General features: G+C 31.3%; 1 protein-coding gene across 1 annotated transcript; it reads left to right on the top strand.

Moving 5' to 3' along the window:
- Positions 1–24,415: 24,415 nt before the first annotated feature.
- LOC126555844 (E3 SUMO-protein ligase KIAA1586-like) lies at positions 24,416–25,850 on the top strand. The gene is made up of 3 exons (XM_050210747.1): positions 24,416–24,796; positions 24,941–25,094; positions 25,189–25,850. Exons 1-3 carry the CDS (start codon positions 24,416–24,418, stop codon positions 25,848–25,850), a joined length of 1,197 nt encoding a protein of 398 aa, XP_050066704.1.
- Positions 25,851–26,078: the final 228 nt, after the last annotated feature.

Raw genomic sequence — 26,078 nt, 5'->3', positions numbered from 1 at the left:
ATTTATGTATACTGAAAAAATCAACTATAAGTAATTCATGTTAAGCCAACTACGTGATTTCAAATTCATAATGTTTTCCGAGTAACACTTATGCACTACTATATATATGTTTTTAAGAAGTTAAATTAATGGTTGGTTATGATTACAGCGTTTACTTAAAAAATATATAGGTATATATGAAAATGCATTTAAATAGAGCTGATTTGGTTAATTTAAGACAATTGTTAGAGTCAGGCTGTTTTCCTGTTCTCTTTTAGCTAAGTCAATTTTTTTTTTTTTAATTTGGTTTATAGGTTTCTGTTGCTCAGAATAATCAAAGACATATCACTAAACCGATTTAAGTATACCTGCTTAAAATATGATATTGTTTTCCGATGACTTAAAGCTATTTCTTAAAATAAACTCTAATGATATTACTGGTTGCTGTTAATATAAATCAATTATTTCAATGCTGTGGTTAACTGCAGGCCACTCGACGTTTAGGTGTGTGCTTAAATATATCAAAATGTCACTCTATGGACATTTTCCGGGATTACAAACATATCCTGTTCGCCTATGAAATCACAGGTGCCTGACTAGCAGTAATTTTTAATAGGATTTACGCATCCGTTTCGACATGAACTGTGACGCTCATATTGATTTAATTACTGGCATATAGTATAATCTTTGGTTTATATTACACTACACGGATTTGTTCTGATTTTATGCTACTTGATCCTTAAAAATCTCTTATTATTCTTTTGTTCGTTTTGTTCTCGAATTGTGTGTTGTTTGTGGGATGGATCTATTATATAATAATAATATTTTTTAAACTGAACAAGTTGAGCGTATACGTTTTTTTAGTTTTATATTATAAAAATTGGTTTTTGACCTAGGTTTAAGTTTCTTATCTGATAGGTCATGAGCTTGTACTAATTTGGCTTTTATCCAAGAGTTTTGCTGAGAGTTATTGATTTGTCCGTTTTTATTTAAAGTTAATTTTAGAGTTCATTCTTTATTTATTCCTGTCAATTTCACCTTTTTTATAATCCAGAATATCGACATACCCACATATAATATATATTTATTTTGAAATAAATTTCTCAATATTTAGAAATCTACATCTCGTTAGCCACAACTCACCGGAATACTGCAGTGGTCTGACATAAAACAATATGTTAATAATAAGTTTTAACAATTAACCACCTGGCATAGCTAGACGTCTATAATATGATTCAAACCAAATGGAAATATAATATGCGAATATTATAATACATGAAGAATCGTTATGAATAATATACGTACAAATAGTTTATGAATTTAATCCCAGTTTATTATGAAATAAGATCAATATACCAGTACTCTTCTTATTGATACGGTTTTATAAGAATTACACTGTTCTTAAATACTTAAATAAAATAATATGTTGAAATCTGTACAGTATAAGTTTACAAAGTGCGCGTGCGTTTAAAATAACAATACAATTACTGTATTTTTACACACGTTTTCTCGATCTCGTAGGTGCACTTTAATTCTTTAGATTATAATAATATATAAGACGGTTCTATTTCGATATATATCACATTTTACCAATTAACAAGAGTTATATAATTATTCTAAACTTTTACAGCGACTTGACACTTCACGTACTGTACTGCTATTAAATTATTTAGTTTGCACTATTTGTTCTGAATATTACGGACGCGTGTTGCACACTCCCACACACCTAAGTTTATTTTACACCGAATACATATAATATATATCCGGGCTTCTATAATACGTGTGTACTACAATTCGAGCTAGCGCACTAAATGCGCGTATAGAACTTATGACATTACAAACAACTATAACCGATTTTGGTTACACGACGAGAAAACGACCTGATTATCTGGTGCAGTGGCATCTGTTTGTATATTACACACACACACACACACACACACACATACACACACACACATATATATGTGTATTATAATATATAGTGCTTTATCGCCACCGCCGCCGAAGCCGTTCGGTTTCCAAGGCGATAATTTCACTATATTCCACTCGCCCGCCGCCGTCGTCAAAGCGGAAGTGTGCGTGCGCGTGTGTGGGTATGTGTGTAATCGAGGAAAACTTTGTCGAGGCCGCCATTAAAACCCCGTGAGCGTGTGTATATGTATTTAAACTCGCGCTCAACTCGGCGGCCAACTCTTGTAAATTACATCGGCCGCAAATGGCTTCCTGTCGAGCCGAGGCTTGTAATTGTGTATATATCCCTTTAAATCCCCGAGGGACGCTTCGCTCTATGAGCGTGTGTGCGTACGTGTACCGTGTATGGCATGTTCATCTATGTACGTATGTGTGTGTGTGTGTAGTATATATATTTAAGTGTGTGTGTGTGTGTGCGATATAAACTGCAAACATATTTCCACAGACACACACGAGAGCGGGGCGCGCGCACACACGGGCGCGCACGCACAAGTTCGGCCCGGGAAACGTGTGTTAACATTCAGCCAAACAAGTTGGAACACTGGTCTTAAACGCTATGTAAAGCCATTTATTTCCTCGAGTTTTCCCAATTGTATAACGCCGCACAACCGTTCGATATATATATATATATATATAATATACGCTTTCGTATAATAATATATTTCGTCAGCCGGCGAGTATGTGCATTACTACTACTACTACTACTATAGAATAATATAATACGCGTACATCATATACAAAATACGCATAAACGGTAAATTACTGCTGTGCAATTAAACGATTACGCATACTCACAAAACTACAACGCAATCTAGGAAATACATACGTAATACGTATATATAACGCGTTTTAAAAAAAAATTAAACTTAAATTAACCATCCCGAAATGTCGTTACACGCGAATATCTTCAAATTTCCGTATAATATTATGTACCTATATTATGCGTTGAAAATTAGTCCGAGCCGAGTCGGAAGCGACGACGCGACGTCGTCGTAATAGATAAATTAATCAATAAAATACGAGTGTACGCGCGACAGGACAAATCTCGCGTGTCAGTGTCTCTCCGACATCATCACAACGCATACTACCGTGGCGTTTAATTAATTTACCTGTAGAAAGCTATACGGAAGGATACGATGGAAACGATATCACACACAAATTCTATAATAATAATGTTATAACAAGCTGGTAAACAGGTATAGTACTCGGGTCGACAATATATGATATTACGATGATATATAACGTATATAGTGTTTGTTTCTGTATAATAATATTGTATATTGTCATATGATCGTATTATTATGTCATTAAACAGGGTCGGCGCGTGTGGTGCGGCATAAACGGGGGCGTTTAATAACGCGACGGGTTCATTATATCGTCGTCGCGAGTTTAGAAATAAAAACAAAATAGGGAAAAAAATAAGTAAGTAAGGAGAAAAAAATGGAGATGTTAAAAATATCGACTGCCCGCCCCTCCCCCGTTTTGCAGCCCGGGCGGCTGCCCCGCGCCGCTCCACGGCCCCCCGCCACCGCCCTCGCCGCTTATAAGTTTATATACATGTATAGGTTTATATTTGTTATCGCCAAGTGTTACAATATAATAATGTTATGTCGTTCGAGTGACTGTTGCCGCGGGCGTTCGACCTTTCGGCCGCCGTCGCCATGGTTACCGTGTCGCGCGGGCCGTGTGGAAAATGACAACGACGACGACGACGACGACGACGTCCGGTGTACGCATGTCTTTTCCCCGTCGGACGACGACTCCGACTCCTTTTTCGCCGCGACAACCGTCGGCGCGAGGGGATGATGCTGAGGTCGTGGGTGAGGAAGGGTTGCTAGATGTAGGGGAGGGATACCCGCGACCGCCCGTCAAGTATAACCGCCGCCGATCGCCTCCCCCCCGTCGTACGCCTTCCGCCCCGTCATTATACACGTCCGGGTAGTATTATCTAATACTACTACTACTACGACGTGTCTTCCCGAGGCTGCAGGACCACTGCAATACGCAATCGCTTACCCATTATTATATTATCATTTACCATGTAATATTCTCACATTACGGCCACGGCCGTGTAACGAACTATGATAGAAAACCGAATGGAAAAACTATACGAGCAATACATACCCATGCATTTCTATTGGTGCGAATTTACGCCCATAATTATAGCGTCTTAATAAGTCGATATCCCGGAATTCGAGGTGCTGCTATACGACTGTTGTAAGTGAATTATAGCTTCCATGATATAACCGTCATGGATCAACGTGAAAGCGGATCCGTTTACCCTATATTGTGGTCTTTCCAACACGGAGAACGTGTTGACTGGATTGTAATTGTTTCATATTTTCTAACAGGAAAATTTCATGTAGACACTCGTAAAACCCAAAAATAATACATCTCATTTATGTGAACAAAGTGTTGTACATTAGAATACACAACACCTGTAGGTTCTTCTTTTGCACTGCGCGTAGACTGCAACAAATTCTGTATGGCTTAGTTTTATAATAGTTCTATTCATTACAATAAAAATTTGTATTGTACGTCATTATTACCACGTATCTTTTATTCTTAACTGTCGAAATTTTTTGTGTAGTGCTCACTTTACGTACCTATAATATAAATGGTATTGTTATATTATAATATAAAGTAGATGCGGTATTATTTGCGATAGACAATTTTTAAACTTTTATCAGACACTATTAACAAATCTTTTAAAAATATTTTTACATTGCATATCGATTACCATAATATTATATTAAACTGATCATAGTATATTCTGCTCGACGTTTATAAATGAATTAGGTACCTACCGTTACACTGATCAATCTTTTTTTTTTATATATAAAAGTTTCCTCCAAATGAATAATCATCGAAAAGATGGAAAATAAAAGGTTCATTTACCATTTTTAATCTGGAAATCTATCATAGTGATTTATTTATACATATATGTATATATATTTTAATAGCAATTGAGCCTTTTCACCCCTGATATACAATAACATAATATATATATTTATGATGTATCTACTGTCAATATTTACTTAATACAACGAGTGGTAATGAATAGTTATTTTATTTATTTATTTATTTTTAATTAGGTATTAACAGTTAGTAGTAAGAACAATTATCTTTTTCTAATTAAAATAAAATAATTTATATTTTTGATATTATCTATATTAAATTGTGATTAAAAGGAGAAAGGAAGTTTATATGCTTACACTGACAATTATTATCTTCACCCAGCGAATCTAAATATTTTTAACATTTTACAGTGTAAAAGGAAAATAATAATTTAAGTAATAGCGGAATACTTCAAGTTTAAACGATTACAATTTTTTGAATTATAATAAAATATCAAAAATTGTTATTTAATTTTGTCATAGTTTTAACTTTAAACATTTATAGTCATTCTCATATTTCCTTAGTTTGTTGAGTTTTTTTTCGATTAAAGAAAAATACTGAGGATGCAGGTATTAGATTCTATTCACTACCGAAACCACACTAAACATTGAAGATAAAAACATTTTTACTGCTCTACTGTACCAAAAGCCTACAATAGCTACATAAGTAGAAAATAGAAACTATTATTGTTCGTATTTTCTAAACTATACATCTCTATGACTTTGTATAAATATAGTTTTAATATTAGAACAATATTTTATTTAGCAACAATATTATTTATCAGTGTACATTGTACAATATAAAAATATCTTCAATATCTTTCATCATACACGAGATTATAATTTTATTATTCTAATATAAATAAGTGTTTTTAATTTTAATAAAATAGTCTTTTTTTATAACTTTTATCTTATCAATTTCTTAATATCGTATTTAATATACGTCTGGATGTACAGGTATTTACTATTAACTATAAAATGAATTGTCCGAGTGAAAAATCATCGAATGATATAGGTACCATCGTTAACTAACATTAAGCACGACATATAACCTGCTAAATACTTATCAATATAAAATTACATTATATTTTATGATGCTGTAGTGTGTTATATTAATTTGTTTAACCTCCTACAACGATGAACTCGTTTGCTCGTTGAAAACAACAGCGTATGTTTTAGTATTCAACATTCTTGCTAGCCCCTAAATCATGTCAGATAAAAAATAAACGTATTACATTTGTGTGGACCTTATATAATAAATTATCAACAAGCAAGAAAATAGATTCTACTACCAAACTTATTAAATTCTTCTGTCGATGCTACCACACGTTTTGAATAATCTTCCACAAATTATTATTCCCATGAAATGGTTTTAATAATGAAACGAATATTTCATAAAACTATTTCAAGTTTACGAGAACTTAGTTTGTATATTATTTAAACATCAAAATGCGTGTCGTACTTTGAAGATATTATATATTTAGTATTATTGTTTTTAATATTTTATACGTCCATAAATGCTTATTAAATTACCGTAAAAGTACATTAACGTAGACAAGTAACATTAACAAGACATACAAATTAAAATTATTCAAGGTAATCAATTATTTATGTTTAAATATATTATTATTATTATTTAGAAATCAAAATACATGGTTAAAAATCAACAAATTTAACAAATAGGTACAGTTTTGATTATCTACTTTCTGTAAGCTAAAAGCCTGTATTGGTGGTAGGGAGTTAATTATACTGGGTAAATTAAACTACAGTTATTTTAAAAACTGTAAATTTATATTTAAAATCTGATAATATACCAATCATATTGAAGAGATGTTATTTAAACACCGTCTAGAGACTTTCTAAAAAAAATTCTGAATGTCACATAGAATTAAACTTTTTGAAGCTTATAACGTGAGCACTGAACATGATGCATTGAATAATCGATCATTATAATAATTATAAACTGCAGTGCAACAATATCAATATTATTACTCAAAGATGATAGTATAATAATAATAATAATTTATAGTGACAATAATAAGAGTATGTGCTTACTGAAAACTTTATTATCAGCACTGACAGGTATGTATACGAACAAAACGTTTTCTTAGGTGCTTCAGCGTTTTTACACTTCCTTTCTGCAGAGAAGAGATTGGTGACATAATTATTATGAGTAACCACAATGAATACTAATTAAGTACACACACGACGTTAAGACTATATGAGATACTTAATTTTGTTTGTTTTTTCATAAAAGCTGTCAAAAATCTTTTGGTCTTGTTATAATGCTTTCGTCTACCGTATACGACACGAACATCGTAATATACGCCAACTATATAGGTATACTCATAACGCTGCACGAAAGATTATAATCGGAGGCATCCAACGTTATATACCAACGTTTAAAACTCTCAGTCAAATGCGTCGTTAAGGTTGCCAAACCTAACTCGAATATTACAGATTGATATCATTATTAATTATAAATTGTTATTACCGTAATAATAAGTACATTTCAAAATAATTACCCAACGTGTTTAATTACGTAGGTAGGTTAATAAGCTAATAAATATGTTGCATCATGATTCGTGAAGAAAATATGAATTTATGGCTCGTATATAATAATGAACACTATACATTGTATAACTCAATATAGGCCTACGTAGTATCAAATCTTTAGAAGTCTTTTAACACAAATAAAATTTAAAATTACTATGCCATAAATAATTTTATTGGTTCAATTTAAATAGCATGAACTGTTTTTATACTTAGAAATTAACAGAGGGTTATCTGAAAAAAGCATAATATAAATTTAATATAAGATAAAATTAACAATAATTAATATCAATAGACACCATAAAATGTGTTAAATACATTTAAAATGCGTGGTATTAGCAACAGCATATTATAGTGTAATATTATATTTGATATGATGGTTGACAATACCTTATTTGTCAGAGGTGGCCAAACAGTTGATCGCGGATAATTTAAAAGTCGATCATGTTAGAATTATTAGTGTATATTAGGTATACACTTAAAATAATATAGGTACATAGTTATTCAATAAAAACGTTTTTTATATAAGTCGATCATTAAAAGTGAAGTATATTTTTAGTAAATACCAAAAACAGTTTGGCCACCCCTGACATGTATGATATCGTACTTAAAATATTTTTAAATATTCAATTTAACGAGTCTTCAATTAGTACTTAGAATTTTTGTAGATAATATAACGTTATTTATTTCACGTCAACATTATTTTAATAATATCCCAAAAATACAGAAATTTAATTTTAACCATAACAACAGTGTGTTCAACGTGTTTTTTTTTTTGGCAAACATCTGTTTCAGATAACATATAATATATACATTGAAATGAAAAGCAAACACTATAATATATTAAAAATAATAAAAGGCCATGGATATAAATCATCCAATTTGCTTTCATGCGGTCTAATTGGGGTCTTGTGGACCTTTTTCGAAATTTACTTCCAATGTTAATTTACAGCTCCTGGTTGACACATAAATTAATGCACTAGAATTGAAAAATCAACAGTTGGATGTGTCTTAGAACACCTGCTGGTTCAGACTACGCGCTACCTAAGTAGTTATATAGCTATATCTTAGTTGCGTCAAACCAGTAACCACGAAAAACATTGTATCTATAAGATGACCTGTAGTGTACGCTGTGGAATAGTTTTGTATCTGATGATATTATACATAATATGTGTAATGCGTTAGGCGTCATTAGTAAAAAAAAAAAAAAATTAACGACGTAATTTAGAATAGTTTTAAACGTAAAATGTTCTCGGTGCTTTAGATACGATCAAGTGAATCTAAAATAAATAAGATTAAACTGTTTTTATATATTTATATTATTTTTATTACATTTATATAGTAACACTTAACTTATTTCGAAACTTGCAGTTGCACGTTGCACGTAAGGTTATATCTGAATGAAAACGATAATAGTTATAATATTTTATTATTGCGGTCAATTGCTTATTAATTATTATGTAACGTTGATGCGTCGAAGTATGTACCTACTCTTAGTTCTTCCATATATTGATATATGTGTACATGCTATGAGTTGACAGTTGTCTTCCTCTTTCCGTCTTGATCTATGCGAGTATGATGACCGTTTAATTATCTGTCGGACTGGATTTATTATGTACCTATACAATGATATGATTATAAAATTCGATTTTTATTTAATAAAAATATATTTTATAAAACATACCTATCTATTTATTATTCAGTGGTAATGACTAATAATGTTTTTAATGTTTATGCTTACGACTCGCAGGTTCGATAACATCGAAACGATTACCGAGAAAAAAGTCGGTAACGATTTACCTATCAATTATCATTATATAATAATATCTATAATGAGTGAATACCGAACATATATAATATATATATTGTACAAAATCTTCTTCGTCACAATGATATAACGTGTGTAATATAGACGATAGGATTTTTTATTCTCTCGAGACTTTTTTTTATACAATACAACAATCGAAAAATATCGTGGCTATTGGTATTCGAAATCGGTATTTGGCAATCCGTATACGTCGTGAATATGTTTCAACTCCAAAATATAATATGATTTATAATGACCACGATGACGGCGATAATGATGACGTAGCGGGTAAAAACGACGCACGAATGTCGAATATTATGCGAATGTCGTCCGTGAACTTGTCGGGTCATTTTCTACGAATCGTCCTGAGGGGAATCCGCGTACGGGGCGGGGGGGCGTCTATAATATATTGCACATCGCGTATACCTCTCGTTTCGCCCGTGTGCCCCGTTCAAAAAGCAATAAATATCCGAACCGTACAATATTACAATAATAATAATATTATTATTATATTATAATATACGTTCGTATATATTATTATATACTGCGCGGAGTCGTCTCGCACCGTCGCCCATCCCCCGAACGTATCAATTTCGTTAAACAGATGTTTGAGAGCACATAATAAACGTTAAAGACGAGTGAAAAAAAAAAAAAAAACTGAACATTTTTAACTCTGGACGAAGCGATTCATTCAACAATACACACACACACACAAACGCGGGCGCGCGCGCCCGGGTGACTGTGGGTGGCTTCCTGCTGCAGCATAATATTATTATTATATTATTGTAAACGCACACTCTTTCAATACGATTTTTATTCTTAAGGTGTCATTATTATATTATTACGTATATATTATAATATTATATATTATTATTATAATAATAACGCGTGTACGAGGGCGACAGTGCTGGGGGGGGGGGGGCACGACAGTTTCGCGTTTAGCCCCCATAACTCATCGTGTGTGACGTGCGTGTGTTTCTCTTCCTCCATAATAATAATATAATATACGTAACCGGACAACCACCGTCGTCGTCATATTATTATAAGTTATAACTATAGTAATCGTCGTCGTCGTCGTCGTCCACGTTATTTATGTAAGGTTTATTATTTATTTACACAAAACACTGTGTGAGCCAACCATTGAATGACTCCTACCGTTTTTATGAACTGGTTTTTATTTCACGGCATTATAGTCGCGCTTATGCCTACACACACACACACGCGTGCGCATTGGTGGCGACAAAAAAAAAAAAAAAACGTAGACGGAAAATAAAAATATAATAATGTCAATGGATTTCCAACGGACGTTTCTCGCGAATCGCGCCACGAGACGTCGCGTCCCAACACTGTCCCACCTCCCCCCTAAGCCCGCCGATGACGGTGTTCTGCACAGTTCTACTTACTCGTACATAATATTATAATATATTATACGCGTTCCCAGTGACCGGTAACAACAACAGAGACACACACATACACATCATATACAACCTAAAAACACGTGTATACCGCTGGTATTTCGAAATATAAATATCTATTAAAACGAAAATGTGCAAAACCAAACGTTTTAAATTCTTTTTAAACACACACATACACGGTATTCAGGGACATTATATATTATTATTGGACAGCAAAATTATGGATTTACTGTCACAGCGCACAATATAATATCGAAATGGAATTTTTCACTTGTTCGCGTTCTAAAACAGCGCATTACCTACTTATTATATTATAGTGTTATACCACCTACTGAGTACTGACATTATAACACGCGGGCATAAAATGATTTTGTCCAACAGATAATACGAAAATAGTTATAGTATATAACATACCAAATACATAAAGGATGGAGTAAATATAATATTTTTAAATTTTTATAGCTATACATAATATGTATTACATAATATACACTATAGTCTGTGAGTGAAATTTACAACATTTTGTACCTATTGATACGAATTCATAGTAGAAACTTCATTGACAACGTTTACAGGACTCGAGGAAATCATTTTAAGTCAAATAAATATTTGAATGGATAATTATAAAAATGATGCATAATAAGTGTCCAGACTATATAATATATTTATACGTATTTATATTCGAACTAGTTATGTAGGTAGTTATAGTTATATTATATTAATTCAGATCTAAAGTGTTTATAATTTGTATAAATTACAACTAATATTATTTTTGATTATTCATCTGTTATCATTTTTTTAACTGTTATAACTGTTTTCTCTATTCTATTAGTTACTAAAATTTGATACGCGAGAGTGTCAGAAGTCGAATCGATCACAAATCCGTCGAGTCGTGTATCGGAAACCGAAAAAAAAACACTCACAAACATAACACGAGAAGACGTCATGACAAAAGGTCTGTGTGTGTCAGTACAAGGTTGGATTTTTTTTATTATTTTCCCTCTATATGTGTACGACTACGCTGCAGTGTATCTTCCCCCTGTTATTTTATTATTATTTTTTTTTTTTTTATTTTATCGTCTAACCAAGCGTAAGTAATCGCGGCCCACAGAAGGCGTTTTTCGGGGTGGTAAGGAACCCGCGGCTTAATAAATCTGATATTAAATACCCACCATTGCCGACGAATTTTCTAACACATTTAACACAAACGAGGAGGGACACACTCGGTGGCCCATTTTTTTTTCCTTTAGTTAACCATTATTATATTTATCATTATAATATCGAAGGCAATTCGCCGCAGTGATTATATACGTGCTTTCGCGTACGTTTATACGTGCGCAAACCGTATGTGTGTACTACGATGCGTGTGTGTCCCGAACGACGGTGAACCAGATGCTCACGGCGGATATTGGGCGAGGGTAGACGAGGCTCATGCCGGGTAAAGGATTGGCGAACAGCGTGTCTTGTCTACCGCCAAAATCACGGTAATCATATTCAAATCTATTCGACTATGCAAATACACGATATATCTCTATATACGTATAATACGCTGTTGTGTGTGCTCGCGCGCTGCTGATATTAGACACGGGTAATCCGTTAACGAGACGTGATTAGAAACCGTAATTTAGGCCGTTGCGTGATCGGGTTAAGTGTGATGAATTTCAATGAGCGGCGGTTGTGAAGTCAAAATAATTATCGAGAGGTTCCGGTGGATATAAGGTTAAAATACGGTGTACCGTACGTTGTATACATATACGTATAGTGTCTATACACTGCTGCAGTCACGGTATATACCTACCGACGAATAGTAATAATAATTTTCAAAATTGTCTTCAATTATAATCTAGAGGGGATTTAGTCTCAAAGTAATCAAATGAATAATTAAATACAAATAAAAACTGTTCGAAGCTTAAGCGAATTAAGATCATATTCTGTATTATTATACTTATTATAAAACTGAATTGTGAATATATGAATGACAGGCTGCTGCAATAAGGTGTTTATAAATTAATTAATTTGATGCGAAGATTACCGTTTATTATTTCCACAAAAGGCGTACCATAATAAACGATTTTAACGCCATACTTCATTATAAATGGTAAATTAGAAATACCAGATTATATTTATTTTATTTTGCTGAACTCGAATAGTTTATAATTGAAATTACGTGTATCAATGAACATTGGCCTAAGCCCATATAATTTATAATGTATAAGCGTATAAATTACAAATACACAGTACTTTACACTTTACAATATTATCAACTCTGAAATTAACACTGCTACTTCGCGTTTATATGTATATTTATACCTATTACGTTTATTTTAAAACTGTTTTCCGTTTGATAACGGTTTTAAACGTATAATACATATTATACGCTTCGTCCCGACGCATAAAACCCCCCCGTTTTTATGTCTACTTTAAATTAAGAACTACAGGCGAAAGGGTAACCCGAGTCTTATTAAGTACAATAGACATAAAAACGTCTAATCACCGAGTAAACCGGTGTTTTCATTAGTCACGAACACACAAAGAAATAATGACTCATGTACTATGATAATATGGAAACACAGTCGTAAGATATCAATGACACTACAATTATGCCCACAATAATGATAATATTATACTGGTTGAATGAAGAACACTATATACAATCACAAACCTACAACAATATTTTTGCTACATTTCAATTCAAGTCCTATGACTAAACGCATTAAAATGACAATTAATTCATTACTTTATTCCAGTGTATTTTATTGCGAAATATTATGTTTCTTTTAAAGGTTTTACGACCTCAGCCGTAAGCCGCGTAAACTGTTTAAAATTTTATGAAAATCTCAATTATCTTTACTGCCGACTGTATTTGTACGACATTGTAAATATTTTATCAAGATTTACGGAGTGGCTTCTTGATGATCCATTAATATTACACGGCACCATTTATTTTTTTCATACCTGGCTAAATAATATTGTAAGTAAAAATAATTTAGTTATTTGCAAATTGAAAATATACAGTTATTTTAAGTACACGTACAGTAAATTAAATATTTTTATAAAAACGTAACTGATTGTCTTTAATAATATTGTGAATTCCCTCAAAAATATTTTATACGATTAAAATATTATATTTATTTTAAACACGGCGCGTACTTAGTGGTTTAAAAACCGATATTTTTATTTCCTGATTTTTCTCGACGTTGATATTCGACCTTTCTTAATTATACATCGTGTACCTAATATATTTTACATGTTTTGTTTAACAAACGCATGCGGTGAAATCAACAAAAGCCATTAGACGTTTTTAACCAATTATAAAAACGCCATAGTGAGAAAAACTCTCGTTAAGCTAATACACGGACCACAAGCTGTGAAAACGCGTGTTTTTCCTTCAATGCACCTATGTGTGTGTGTGTGTATGTGTGTGTGTGTGTGTGTGCGTGGAGCAAACCTTTATTACACGCGAGTGGCGACGAACAATCTCTCACGCGCAATGTACCTATATATTATTATTATATCGGATCCTGCCTTAAGCTCACGGCAAGTATTTTTTCGTTTTCCCCTCGTCGTCGTCGTCGTCGTGAAGTCGACGACACGCAAATACTGACGAGAGAGGTTTTTACACTTGCCACCGCAACCGTATTATCATTATATATACGTACTACGCAGTCTTGTCATTTTTCATCGTCCTCCGCGTAACCGCGCCGCCTCCGCGCGCAATGTCGCCGAACAACAATTATACAAAACGATTTACCATAAGGTGTCTCGGAGGCCCCAAAAGTGGCGGCGGTGGCGTACATACACATATATATATACATACAAGCGGTGGCTGCAAGTGAGAGACTATATAATATTATATATACCAGCTACTTCCCCATCGCGCACAGGGGTAAACCTTGTCTGCGCGCTTGGATTCCGGTTGACATGAATTGATGATTCGGGCCCTTCATCAATTACCTGACTTACCATCGGCGCAGACGAAGAGTGTGCGCGTATAATATAATGTATATAGACAGCAGCAGCAGCAGCAGACGACGCGGGCGGCGGAGAGTGTGGCGTGCACCGCGAGTGAGAGCGAGAAAAACGGGGGGGAGGTAAAAAAAATGCCTCATCGGTTTACCATTGAACTGCCACCGGTGCCGGTCTATTTATTAGTTCATATACACTTTTTTTTTACCGTCAGCACCCCCTCCCCCAAAATTCTCTTCCTCTCGCTATCACTTTCTCTCTCTCACACACACACGCGCTCGCGCCGCACTCTATTTCGGTGTGTGCAGCACACTCTTTTTATTCAAAACTATATACTACTCCTCGTCTATACACACCTCGACCCATCGCGGTATCGCGTTATTAATCACCGTTGATTAGCGGTGCTCTCCGGGCACACCTCTAACGCGCGGCCTGTCACAATGACAACGACTACTAAATTAATCCATTGCCGCCTCCCCCGCAACGCGATCCCGCGCACCTGCCCCGCGATCGTTGTGTTGTGAGCCCGGTTCACGGAGCTTTTGTGCTAATGAAGACGTTTTATACACATTACACACACACATACACGAGCGTACAATATATTTATATTATTATTATATTATAGACGAGCGTATAAACGCGACGGCGACGACGCTGCCGTCTGTTCCGAATTAGAACCAAAGAAATATTCGACGAACGGATCATTAATTATTTTACACACGCACGACTGCCATATAGTTACCGCTGCCGTTGTGTCGCGTGAATATTATTATTACGACTGTATAATATAGTACGCGCGTTGTTTGTTATTATATTTATGACGATTCGTCTGAGTCGTAGTCGTACAAGGTGGCGGCGGCGGCCGTTTTCCGTCCGAACAACCACAACTCGCTCGGCGTCTATTACCGAAACGCATATTTCAATATTAAGAAGAATTCGATTGATATATATACATATATTAACGTTGTCGAGTCTCGACTATATTTTGTACGAGTACGTCGGCTGCAGCCGGGATTGAAGCGTTAATGAAAAATTATAATATAAAATATATACAATAACGTTGAAATTAAAACGTATTCGACCTTAACCGTTTCAGACTGTTACAGTTTTTAATATACAATAATTGAATTAGTTCGATTTGAAATGAGCCTGCATTTGAGGCTATACGACTTTCGAATATTCTGAACGTATAAAAATAACGCAATTCAATATTCAGCTCGAATTTGAAAAAAAAAATAGTCAGATTGTTTTTTCAGCAATGCAATATTGTTCGTATGGTTAAAACGCGATCGAAAATTTAAACTAAAAAAATTTAAAGCGACTTTTACAAAACTTCGAGAATTAAAAAGAATATTTAAACATCAAAACTCACGTAATTAATTCAAATACATAATAATATATTATAATTAATACTATATACGACCGGTTCATTGGTATAATGTAGATATGATATTTATTTTAATTATAATATTTTAATGATTTTACTTTACTTAAGTAATCCGATTTTTTAATATACTAATATTATTCTATTATAATGTATAATTACTGCAATGACAACTATATGTCTAAGCTAAATTTAAATAAACTAACTATACTACAATATTATAACCTTCAATCTTGGTAAAAACCCATATAAAGTATACCTACTACACAACATGAAAACATGAAAGTGTTTCGTATAGATATATAACAATACTGTTTTAATATACAAGCTGATTGAAATATTGCACAACATTATATTTTTATATTTTTTAATAGGTACATATAACCTATAAAAACAGACCACATTAACGACACAAGAATAAAAATTAGTTTATCCATTCATATTTTGTATTGATTAAAAGCATTTAAAACCGTTTATAAATATTATACTTAAAATATATATGTTAAAAAAGTGTAATAGCATTTATTTGATACTATGATAATATTTTAAATTAAACCATGGACAAGGCAAAAATATGTATGTGGTATTATAGTAATAGTATATGAATTATAACAATTTTTTTAGGCTTATTGTTCAATATAAGTTATAACCTTCAATTACTCGGCCACTTGTAAAACTTGTATATTTTCATAGATAAAAAATGTAACACGTTTGTCAATTTACCTTCGATTAAAGATAATATTATGATTTTGTTTCTGTTGAAATATCTACGAAACCAAATAATTATATTTAAATAAATATCTTGAATTCAAATACTAATTTGCACTTTCTGTTAATGTAATATAAAATGATAAATAATTAAATATTTTTTTACAATAACCTGTGAATTTTACTGATAAGACATGTTAACAAGTTACACAATTTTCTAGTCATTGGATTTAATTTTCTCGAGAGTTTCTTTTTATGATTTATTAATAGTAATGAATAATACGAATGATTAATGCATTTTTTTTTTAATTGACATTAACTTTTAAGTATAATAAAGGTACCTACTATTATACTATTAACCTTGAAAAGTAGGTACCTGCACTACATTAAAAAAATAATATATATTTTTTATATGCAATATTGTTTGTATAGTTCAATGGTGCGATTAAATGATTTATGACTTATATATTATTATAAGTAATAACACATGTACGTACAGTTGCTGTAACCTGGTTACATTTTTTATGATGTGTGTATACGTGTTATTGTACTAATGAAAATTAAATTATTTTATCTAATAATATTTAAAATTAAAATACATAACTCAATATATAATGTATATTAATTTTAAATCTTTATGTTGTTTGTAATATTTTTCAAATGTAATGTATTTTTTAAAAAAAAAATATGTTATTTGATATTCAAAAATTAAGATTTCAATTTTGTTCTATAGAAATATAAAAACGTGTAATAATACTAATATTAGTAATTAGTGTACCTAAGTATTTATTTATTTTTAATAATTTGTGCAATAAGTACGTATTGTAATAATAATAATAATTATTACAATACGTATAAGTACATATTATGTGCTGTTTATTTTCAATGAGATTTATAAACAAATAATTTATTTGTTGAATAAAATTATTAAAACAAAATCTTCTCAATAACTACATAAATACATTTATAAAACGGTTTGATTACATACATCGTTAAACGATTAATTCGATCATAAAACAATACACAATGTAGAAGTAATCAATAAAATTTAAGTCAAATGAACGTTAATAATAATAATATTATAGTGTCGTTTTGTTTTTTTTTAAATAATAATAATAATTTTAATAAAAATCGTAGACAGATAAATAGATAATATAGTTATAAGTACATAAATTTAATCAGTTATACGCGTATTGAAGATTGTTGTCAGTCTATTGACTGTCACTAAAAATTTGCATACATAACTTTTGTCATCGTAATAATTATTATCTCCTTCGAATGACATGTATAATAGCTTACGCCGTGTATATATTATTATAATACGAGTATTTATATATTATACGAGAACACAATACAGCACTTAAGCATCGAATTTTTATCGAACGATCAAATGAACGACAAGTAAAAGGAGCATCGAATGGGTATATAATGTATATATTTCCATGTCTTTCCGGTTCTGACGTCGAATTAACGTCGTGTTAGTGTTAGATAATTGAAAAAAACGTTTTTCGTTATTTTATCCAAATAACGAATGCACACAAAACATATGCGTGTGTATTTGGACCAACCGTAGATAACCTATTGACACCGGATGGACATCTAGGTACCCAATTAGTCTGTAATTTATACGACGAATATTTTTTGATAACTATAACGTTTAATTGGTAGTGGTGCAGGACGTCAGTGTTTACTATATCGTTGTCACTGCGCACAAGGCACAAAACAGAAACGTAGAAAGAGAGAGAGAGAAAATTATAATGGACAGGAGAAATTAATTATATTATATTTTATTTTTTTTTGTTAATCCAAAACCCCCCTTCTTTTTCTGCCCCGTTGTCCGTATGTCAACCGTGTTATATGCACAGGACAGATGAGAGATTAGCACCGGTTTGTGTTTTGACTTGAACTGTTTCCTGAATTACATACATACGTACATATTATATACACACATGCTACCCATTATGTGTACACTGTACTGTGTGTAGGTACATTTTTTCTCATCCCATTCTTATACAACCGTCGCGGACACAAACAAAAAACAACATATGATAAATCATGTCGTTTCGGATCATAGTCTCTTGAATGGACACAATGGCGACTTGTGGGGAGGGTGTTCGCCACGGTCTGCGTAAACGATAAAGAATTATATCAGGTCACGAGTGATGGAAATTTATGTATTTGATTCACGAAAAAAAGTACGTTTCTGTATAGGTACTGTCGTCTTTATCTATATACAACGTTTTGGCTTAGATGTTCTTTTTTCGTTTTACACAGTTCGAAATAATGGTATTTTTTTCCTCTCACATAAAAGTACTCGTACCTCATTCATTCGTTTGGAAAAAAAAACCTTCTTACGGTCAGATGACATTTCTTTTTTATCAATACAATTCTCTAAAGGGTTATATAAATATCATATTCAAAACTCTATAGGCACATTGTGTGCATTGATTGTCTGACAAGAATGTATTTAATTTGTTATTGTAATAAATGATTTAATTTTTAATAAAATAAAAATTATCATTTGACATTTTTAAAATATGTGAAATACAAAATGACATAAATACGTGATGACGAGATTAGATCTATTTAATACATATTATCTTGTATTAATTATTATACTAATTATATTATTGAGTAAGTTATATCTAATATAATATTTTCTATTTGATATGGAGTAAATATATAGAAATTTATATAGGTAACTACTATATCGATAAATACCAAATTCATATATTGCTGTTGTGTATCAATACAAGTATATAATATTTAATAATATGTGGTGATAAATTATAATGTTTTTGAATTAGTTTTATGGTTATGAACAACAATAGGTATTATATTTTTAAGCTTTTTTCAAAGAAATACATTATTTCATACAATTTTATGAAAAATAAAGCCATGAAAAATCTGACCCCCACACCACAAACCTTGTAAACACCCATACACTCAAAGACAACATGACTAGTTCCTGTATATATTTTCTTATATATTAAACACGATAAACATAATGCCTACATTATAAATGTATGTTAACTATAATTGAATTGCTTTTATTGATTAATGATATTTATTTATAAATTAATATCTCATAAATAAATTAATTAAACCGGATTTATATTTGATATTATTTATATATTATTATAATAAAACTAGAATACAGATTATCAATGTTTTCATTGAAGATCATATTTGTAAATAGGAATTTTGAAAAATTCGAATAAGGCTTGTACAGCATCAAGTATTCGGCAATTATGAGCACTTGTAAATATTATGCCATGTGTTAATTATATGACTTGATGAATAAGTGTTTAACTATTTCATAATATGTTTTTATGAGTTCAATAAAAAAAACGGTGAAATCGTTTTCAACACAGCTAACGTATTATGCTTTATGTTCTTCCTACTCGTAAAGCCTTCCGAAAAAGAGTGTTCACATCACACAGGCTATAAAACACTTTTATTCATAACGTAGGTAGGTATTTATATATATGCATGAATATTTCTTTGATATTCTCGAAATTACCATCACACGTGGTGGAACATTAATGATGGTCTATTTAACCATTCACGCACGATCAAAAAATAAAAAGCACGATTTTTGATTGTATTTTTTTCTTTCAGTCATAGTTTTAGAACTATTTGCGAGAAATTTGTTTTATATTTTTCATTTGTGGTTACTTTACTACAATATAATATATATTGTTGTAAGCTCAGTTCCCTATAAAATATAAACATCGGACATTTTTGCTAGTATAATTAAACGAGAAGAAAATGTGTAGAACAATTTAATGTATATAGTTTACTGTAATATGTTCGATACCACTGTAAGAAAGTTTTAAGACTGTTTAAACTAATAACTGTTGGTTTTATCACATTTCAGAGTGATAAAACAAATTTAAGTTCAAATTAAACAAGGAATTGTTTAACATTTAATTGAACAACTAATATACGAACATATTTTTTTTATTTTTTAGAAAAGATTAATAAAATAATTATACATGAATACATTTTAAATTTCAATATTAAATGTGTATTCAATTTTATTTGGTATACTATAGCAATAATTTAACCACCCCACTCAAAAATGATAATTTATTATTAATTGAATATTTTATATTTTTAGCTATTTCCTTAAATCTACACAATTTGTATCTATAAATGATGATTAATTAATGTTAGAATTTTATTTTATATATTGTGTATTTTCGGTCTTACCATAGATTCATAACTAAAATGCAAAAACAACTTATTCCTAGTATATGGTATTTTTTAAAGTTTTATTATGTTAAGTTGAAACTTTTAAGGGATCATTTTGAAAAAAAATAACACTTTTTTTCACTTGTAAAAATCTTTGTCAAAATTTTCATTATCTTAAGTTACATTTCTTGAATCTATTCGAAAATATATTAATATAATATGATATTAAACAAATATCATATTTCGAGATTTTATTATTTTTAAATGGTGAACATAATAGTTTCAATTACTAAGACGATCTAATTCGTAACCGTCAAATTATAACATTTTTACATAATAATTACCCAAACGCTTTTAAAATAAGACTAACAATTTTTAATAATAGTCTGACAAGGAGCGTGGAATATTTTTAATTTTTAAATGTGGCTCCTGCAGAGTCTAAAAAGGTTGCTCACCACTGTACTATAGTAGATATGTCTAAAATTACTTTAACTACCAAACCAATAAACATATTATAGTTATTTTATACTAATTTAATTTAATTTTCTTATTTTTGATTTGTATCACATTTATTTAATTTATTAGTTAATTTAACAGTTATATTTAATAAAAAATAGTTTTATAATAATTACGGCAATATAAATTGCATACCTACAGTTGTAACACTTTATCGATTTATGTTTTCTACTTCATATTTTTATTATATTATAATATATGAAAGAACCGTTATAGGTAAGTAGGAATTTTATGATTTGTTTCAAAAAGAATTTAAAATGCTCGCGACGAACGTCACTTTCAAAAACGGGGTGATCAGCGTGTTTTGTAAACATTGTATAAACACAGTAACATTGTACGATTCAAAAGACGATAAACAGGAGGGTGGTGAGGTTGTGTATAGCATTTGAATTTAAACCGGGGTTTGATGATAATAATAATTCGTATTGGTCTGAGTCGGATTATGACTGTATGTACAGTTGCTGCGTGTTTGGCCAACAATGCCACACGCGATAATCCGATTCCAATTGTACGCGTACAAATCACACACGCACACACATAATAATAATATACAAAAATCATCGTCCCTCTCGCGCGTACACGGGAAAAAAAAATATAGAACGTGAAATGTCCACATATTATAACTGATGTGGGAAATGCAGACGGACTGTATCCCCACTGTACACCTCTCTCCGGCAGCGACGCCTCGCCAAGGATTATAAACACGTCTTAAAATCGTCTTTTCAGCTCTGAATTATTGGAGTACAAATATTTGTGAATCAACACGAACAGAGTGCCGAGCAGCCCATAAATCATAGAGAGCTGTCGTGTGCGCATAAACGAAACAGAAGTGTTTTACTGCGGTCGTGGTAGCTGGTGTATAGAACCTATCTGTGTACGCGGTATCATATAATATGTTTGGTGGAACCGTTTGCGTGTAACTTGATTTTATACCAACAGCGTAGGTACTCGTGTGGGTATAATAACTAATAGCCATTTGTGGAGTTCGCTTTAATATTTTGGGTCCACGTTCGAATAGGTAAAAAGTGTATTAGCATTGTTAATTGCCCACGCTATACGGTTATATAGCAAACATTAATAATCATTTTATTATTTATATTATTATTATTAAAAATAAATAAAGAATATCATCGGAGAAATGCGTAGCAGTTAGTAAATAAGAATACAAATTGAGTAAAAAATCTTTAATTTAAAATGTTAATATTTATAACTGACGTATACCTATACAACTATATTAAAAAATAATGAATAAATAATTTTTCAGGACGGCCAGCTTTATAAATGGTGTACTATTACAAAGCTCCCGAGTTAGCTAAAGTTTATGTTTGTTATTTGAATCAAAAAATGGTACTTGTAAGACATTGGATAGGAACATTTTCCAATTTACGACTAGGATTTCGCTTATTTCATGATATGGAGGGTCAGAACAAAGAATAGGCTCTTAAAGTACCCCAAATAGAACAGTATACAGTATGGTTAAGCTCTTGAATCGTGCTTATAGCTTTTTATCGATTGCTATTTGCTGGATACTGAACGGAACCATAAACTGAACAAGAGTCAAGAGACATTGAATAAGCAACGAATTCTTTTTAATCTCCTCTGTTGTTCATTTATCACAATATATGTGATATGTGTGTGTGTGTGTGTGTGTGTGTGTGTGTGTGTGTGTTGTGTGTGTGTGTGTGTGTGTGTGTGTGTACATAAATAAATCAACGAGCTCTCCCATAAAAAACAGATTATTATTTTATTCTGTAGTTATTTAATATTTTCATTAAGTAAATGATTTAAATAACTATACAATTTTAACCTTCATAAATATTGTTAACATTATTATAGGTATACGTATTACAAACTATTAGTATGTATTTATATGATTAGAGGGGGATATTTGTATAATGACTTTTTAAGTTAAAGAATATAGTTTATTAAACTAAATTAAACTTTTTGATATAAATGTTACTCATTAAAACGTATATTTACTTTACACCTAGTCAATTTATCATGAAACCAATTATTATAATATGCATTCGTTGACATAATACTTACGTGTTGTTTTCGACATTAAGTAATTTTCCGCTGCTACATTATATCGAGTTCAACAAGATGTATCAATTACTGAATTACCATACGTCCGCATACCTTGCCATAAAGTAGGCGAATTAATTTTTACTACCAATGTTTACATATACGACACGTCTGTTCGAAAATAGCGATTTTGCGGGTAACCGGACCTAACACTGTGTCAACTCTGCCACGCCCCACCTGTCGACGTGTTCAACATTTCCTTTACACGTACCTACCATTTTAGCGACCGGAAAACTATGTATAACTATGTATACGTATACGATGCGTGTATATCATATTATTATGATTACGAAGAAACGGGCGCATTTCACATACTTATAATGTATTGTATGCAGTGGTGTAGTGGAGGGTATACGCGGGTATACGGCGTATACCCACTTCTCTGATTTTCCGTAAGTGCGTATACCTATAGAATAACACATGATACGCGGGTATACGCATATTGGAATGCATTTATTCAGTTATTCTACAAACAGTGCAAATTACGAAAGTATAAGACTGTAATTGGATATTAATATTATCAGATTATCTATTGCACAGCGTATGATTACCCATGGCTAAATAATACCCAATACTTAGCCATGGATATACTGACCATAGAGTTATTTATAAATATTGTGGGAAAACGTATTATATGTACCTAACTGATAAGACGCTACAAAACACCAGCAACGCCCGGCTTCGTCTACCAATAATAATACAATTAATAAATAATAATGTGTATAACCACCATAATCGTCATTCGTCATTGTAGGAACTGCTGTCTGTTGTTTTTCTAACTTATATTAACATATTTTAAGCATTTAATAATTGTAATAAACGTTAAACATGGAACCAGAGAAAAATAAGCGTGGAAGTAAAACTTTATTTTCATATTTTTCATATTTTGCATTCTAGGTACTCATGTACTTCTATTATAAATCATATTGCATGCAAAATGAGAGAATCTATTGTAAAAAATATAATCAATTCTGAATCAAAGATTTCTGTTTTAATTGATGAGTCGACAACAGTTAGCTCAAAATCGTGTATGGCAGTATTCATTAAAGCATCAATTTCTCATGAGGATCCAATATTTATTTTCTTGGACTTAGTGGAATTGGAAAAACAAACTGCTGAAAACATAGTTAACCAACTTTTAAATTGTCTGTTTACTTTTGGCTTTCAAGATTCTTATCTTCAACATAACTGGGTGTCTTTTGTTAGCGATGGAGCCAGTGTTTTAGTAGGGAAAAAAAATGGAGTGACCAAACTTTTAAAAGATAAATATCCATTAATATTTTCATGGCACTGCATGAACCACAGATTAGAACTGGCTGTAAATGATTGTATGAAAGACGTTTCTGCAACTAACCATTTTAAAAATTTTATTGATAGTTTATATGTATTGTATAATAGATCACCTAAAAATCAAAATGAACTAAGAAAATCATGTATAGAATTAGACATTTTATTCTTAAAGGTAGGACGAGTTCTTGATGTTCGTTGGGTAGCCAGTAGCTTCAGAGCAGTAGAAATTGTATGGAAAACATATCCAGCGTTATACAACCACTTACAAAATTCTTCATATGATAACCTAAGAGATCAAAAATCTAGATCTAAATATCTTGGATTATGTTAGCGGTTGGGAAGTCCAGAATTTGTCTTAGACTTGGCACTAATGTGTGACGTACTTAAAAAATTGTCATATTTATCTCGTGAATTACAAAGTCATTCAATTACATTGTCGCGTGCTGATGAATCAATTAAAAGAACAATCAGTGATTGATTCTTTTAAAACCAAAAATGGAGATTTCATGTTAGAAGCTTTAACTGCACAAAAAACTATGATATTCAAAACCATAGTTTTATCTAGTAATACTAACCTTAACTCACGTTTACTTGAAACAAATGAAGAGGAATCTTGTATTTTAAATGATATGCAAATTTTAAATGAACATACATGGCCTTGTACAGTTGAAAATATAAGATTTGGCGAAGATGAAATAAAGAGATTGACGAATAGATTTCTACTAAATACAGATAATGCAATTCAAGGCTTTCGAAAATATATTAACAATAAAATTATCAATGACGAGTTAAAAGAATTGGACATTTTAATAAAAACATTTCCAGTTTCAACGGCTGAATGTGAAAGGGGATTTAGCCAAATGAATTTAATATGTTCAGATCTCAGGTCTAGATTATCCGTTACTAACATTTCTAGTCTAATGTTTATAAATATTAATGGACCACCAGTTGCAATATGGAATCCAACAAGTTATGTAAAAAGTTGGCTGATCAAACATAGATCTACACATGATAACAGATCTCGAAAAGTTGCACAGATAAAATTAAATGAAGAAAAGGCTAGTCTATGGAAAATTTTATAATTTATTTTTTTGTTTATAATTAGATTTATGAAATATAAATATTATAATTTATATTGTATTTATACATAAAATTATTTATATATTTTATTTTGTATTTTAATATTTTCATATAATTCTGTTTCTTATTTTTATTAATTAATAATATAATATATATGTGTATAATTTAAACTTAAAAATCCTATTTGATTAAAACTTAATATTACTTGAATACTTACTATCTGTGTGTCA

This window comes from Aphis gossypii, chromosome 1, assembly GCF_020184175.1.
Source record: "Aphis gossypii isolate Hap1 chromosome 1, ASM2018417v2, whole genome shotgun sequence".
NCBI lineage: Eukaryota > Metazoa > Arthropoda > Insecta > Hemiptera > Aphididae > Aphis > Aphis gossypii.
This window is presented reverse-complemented; position numbering and strand designations above follow the sequence as displayed.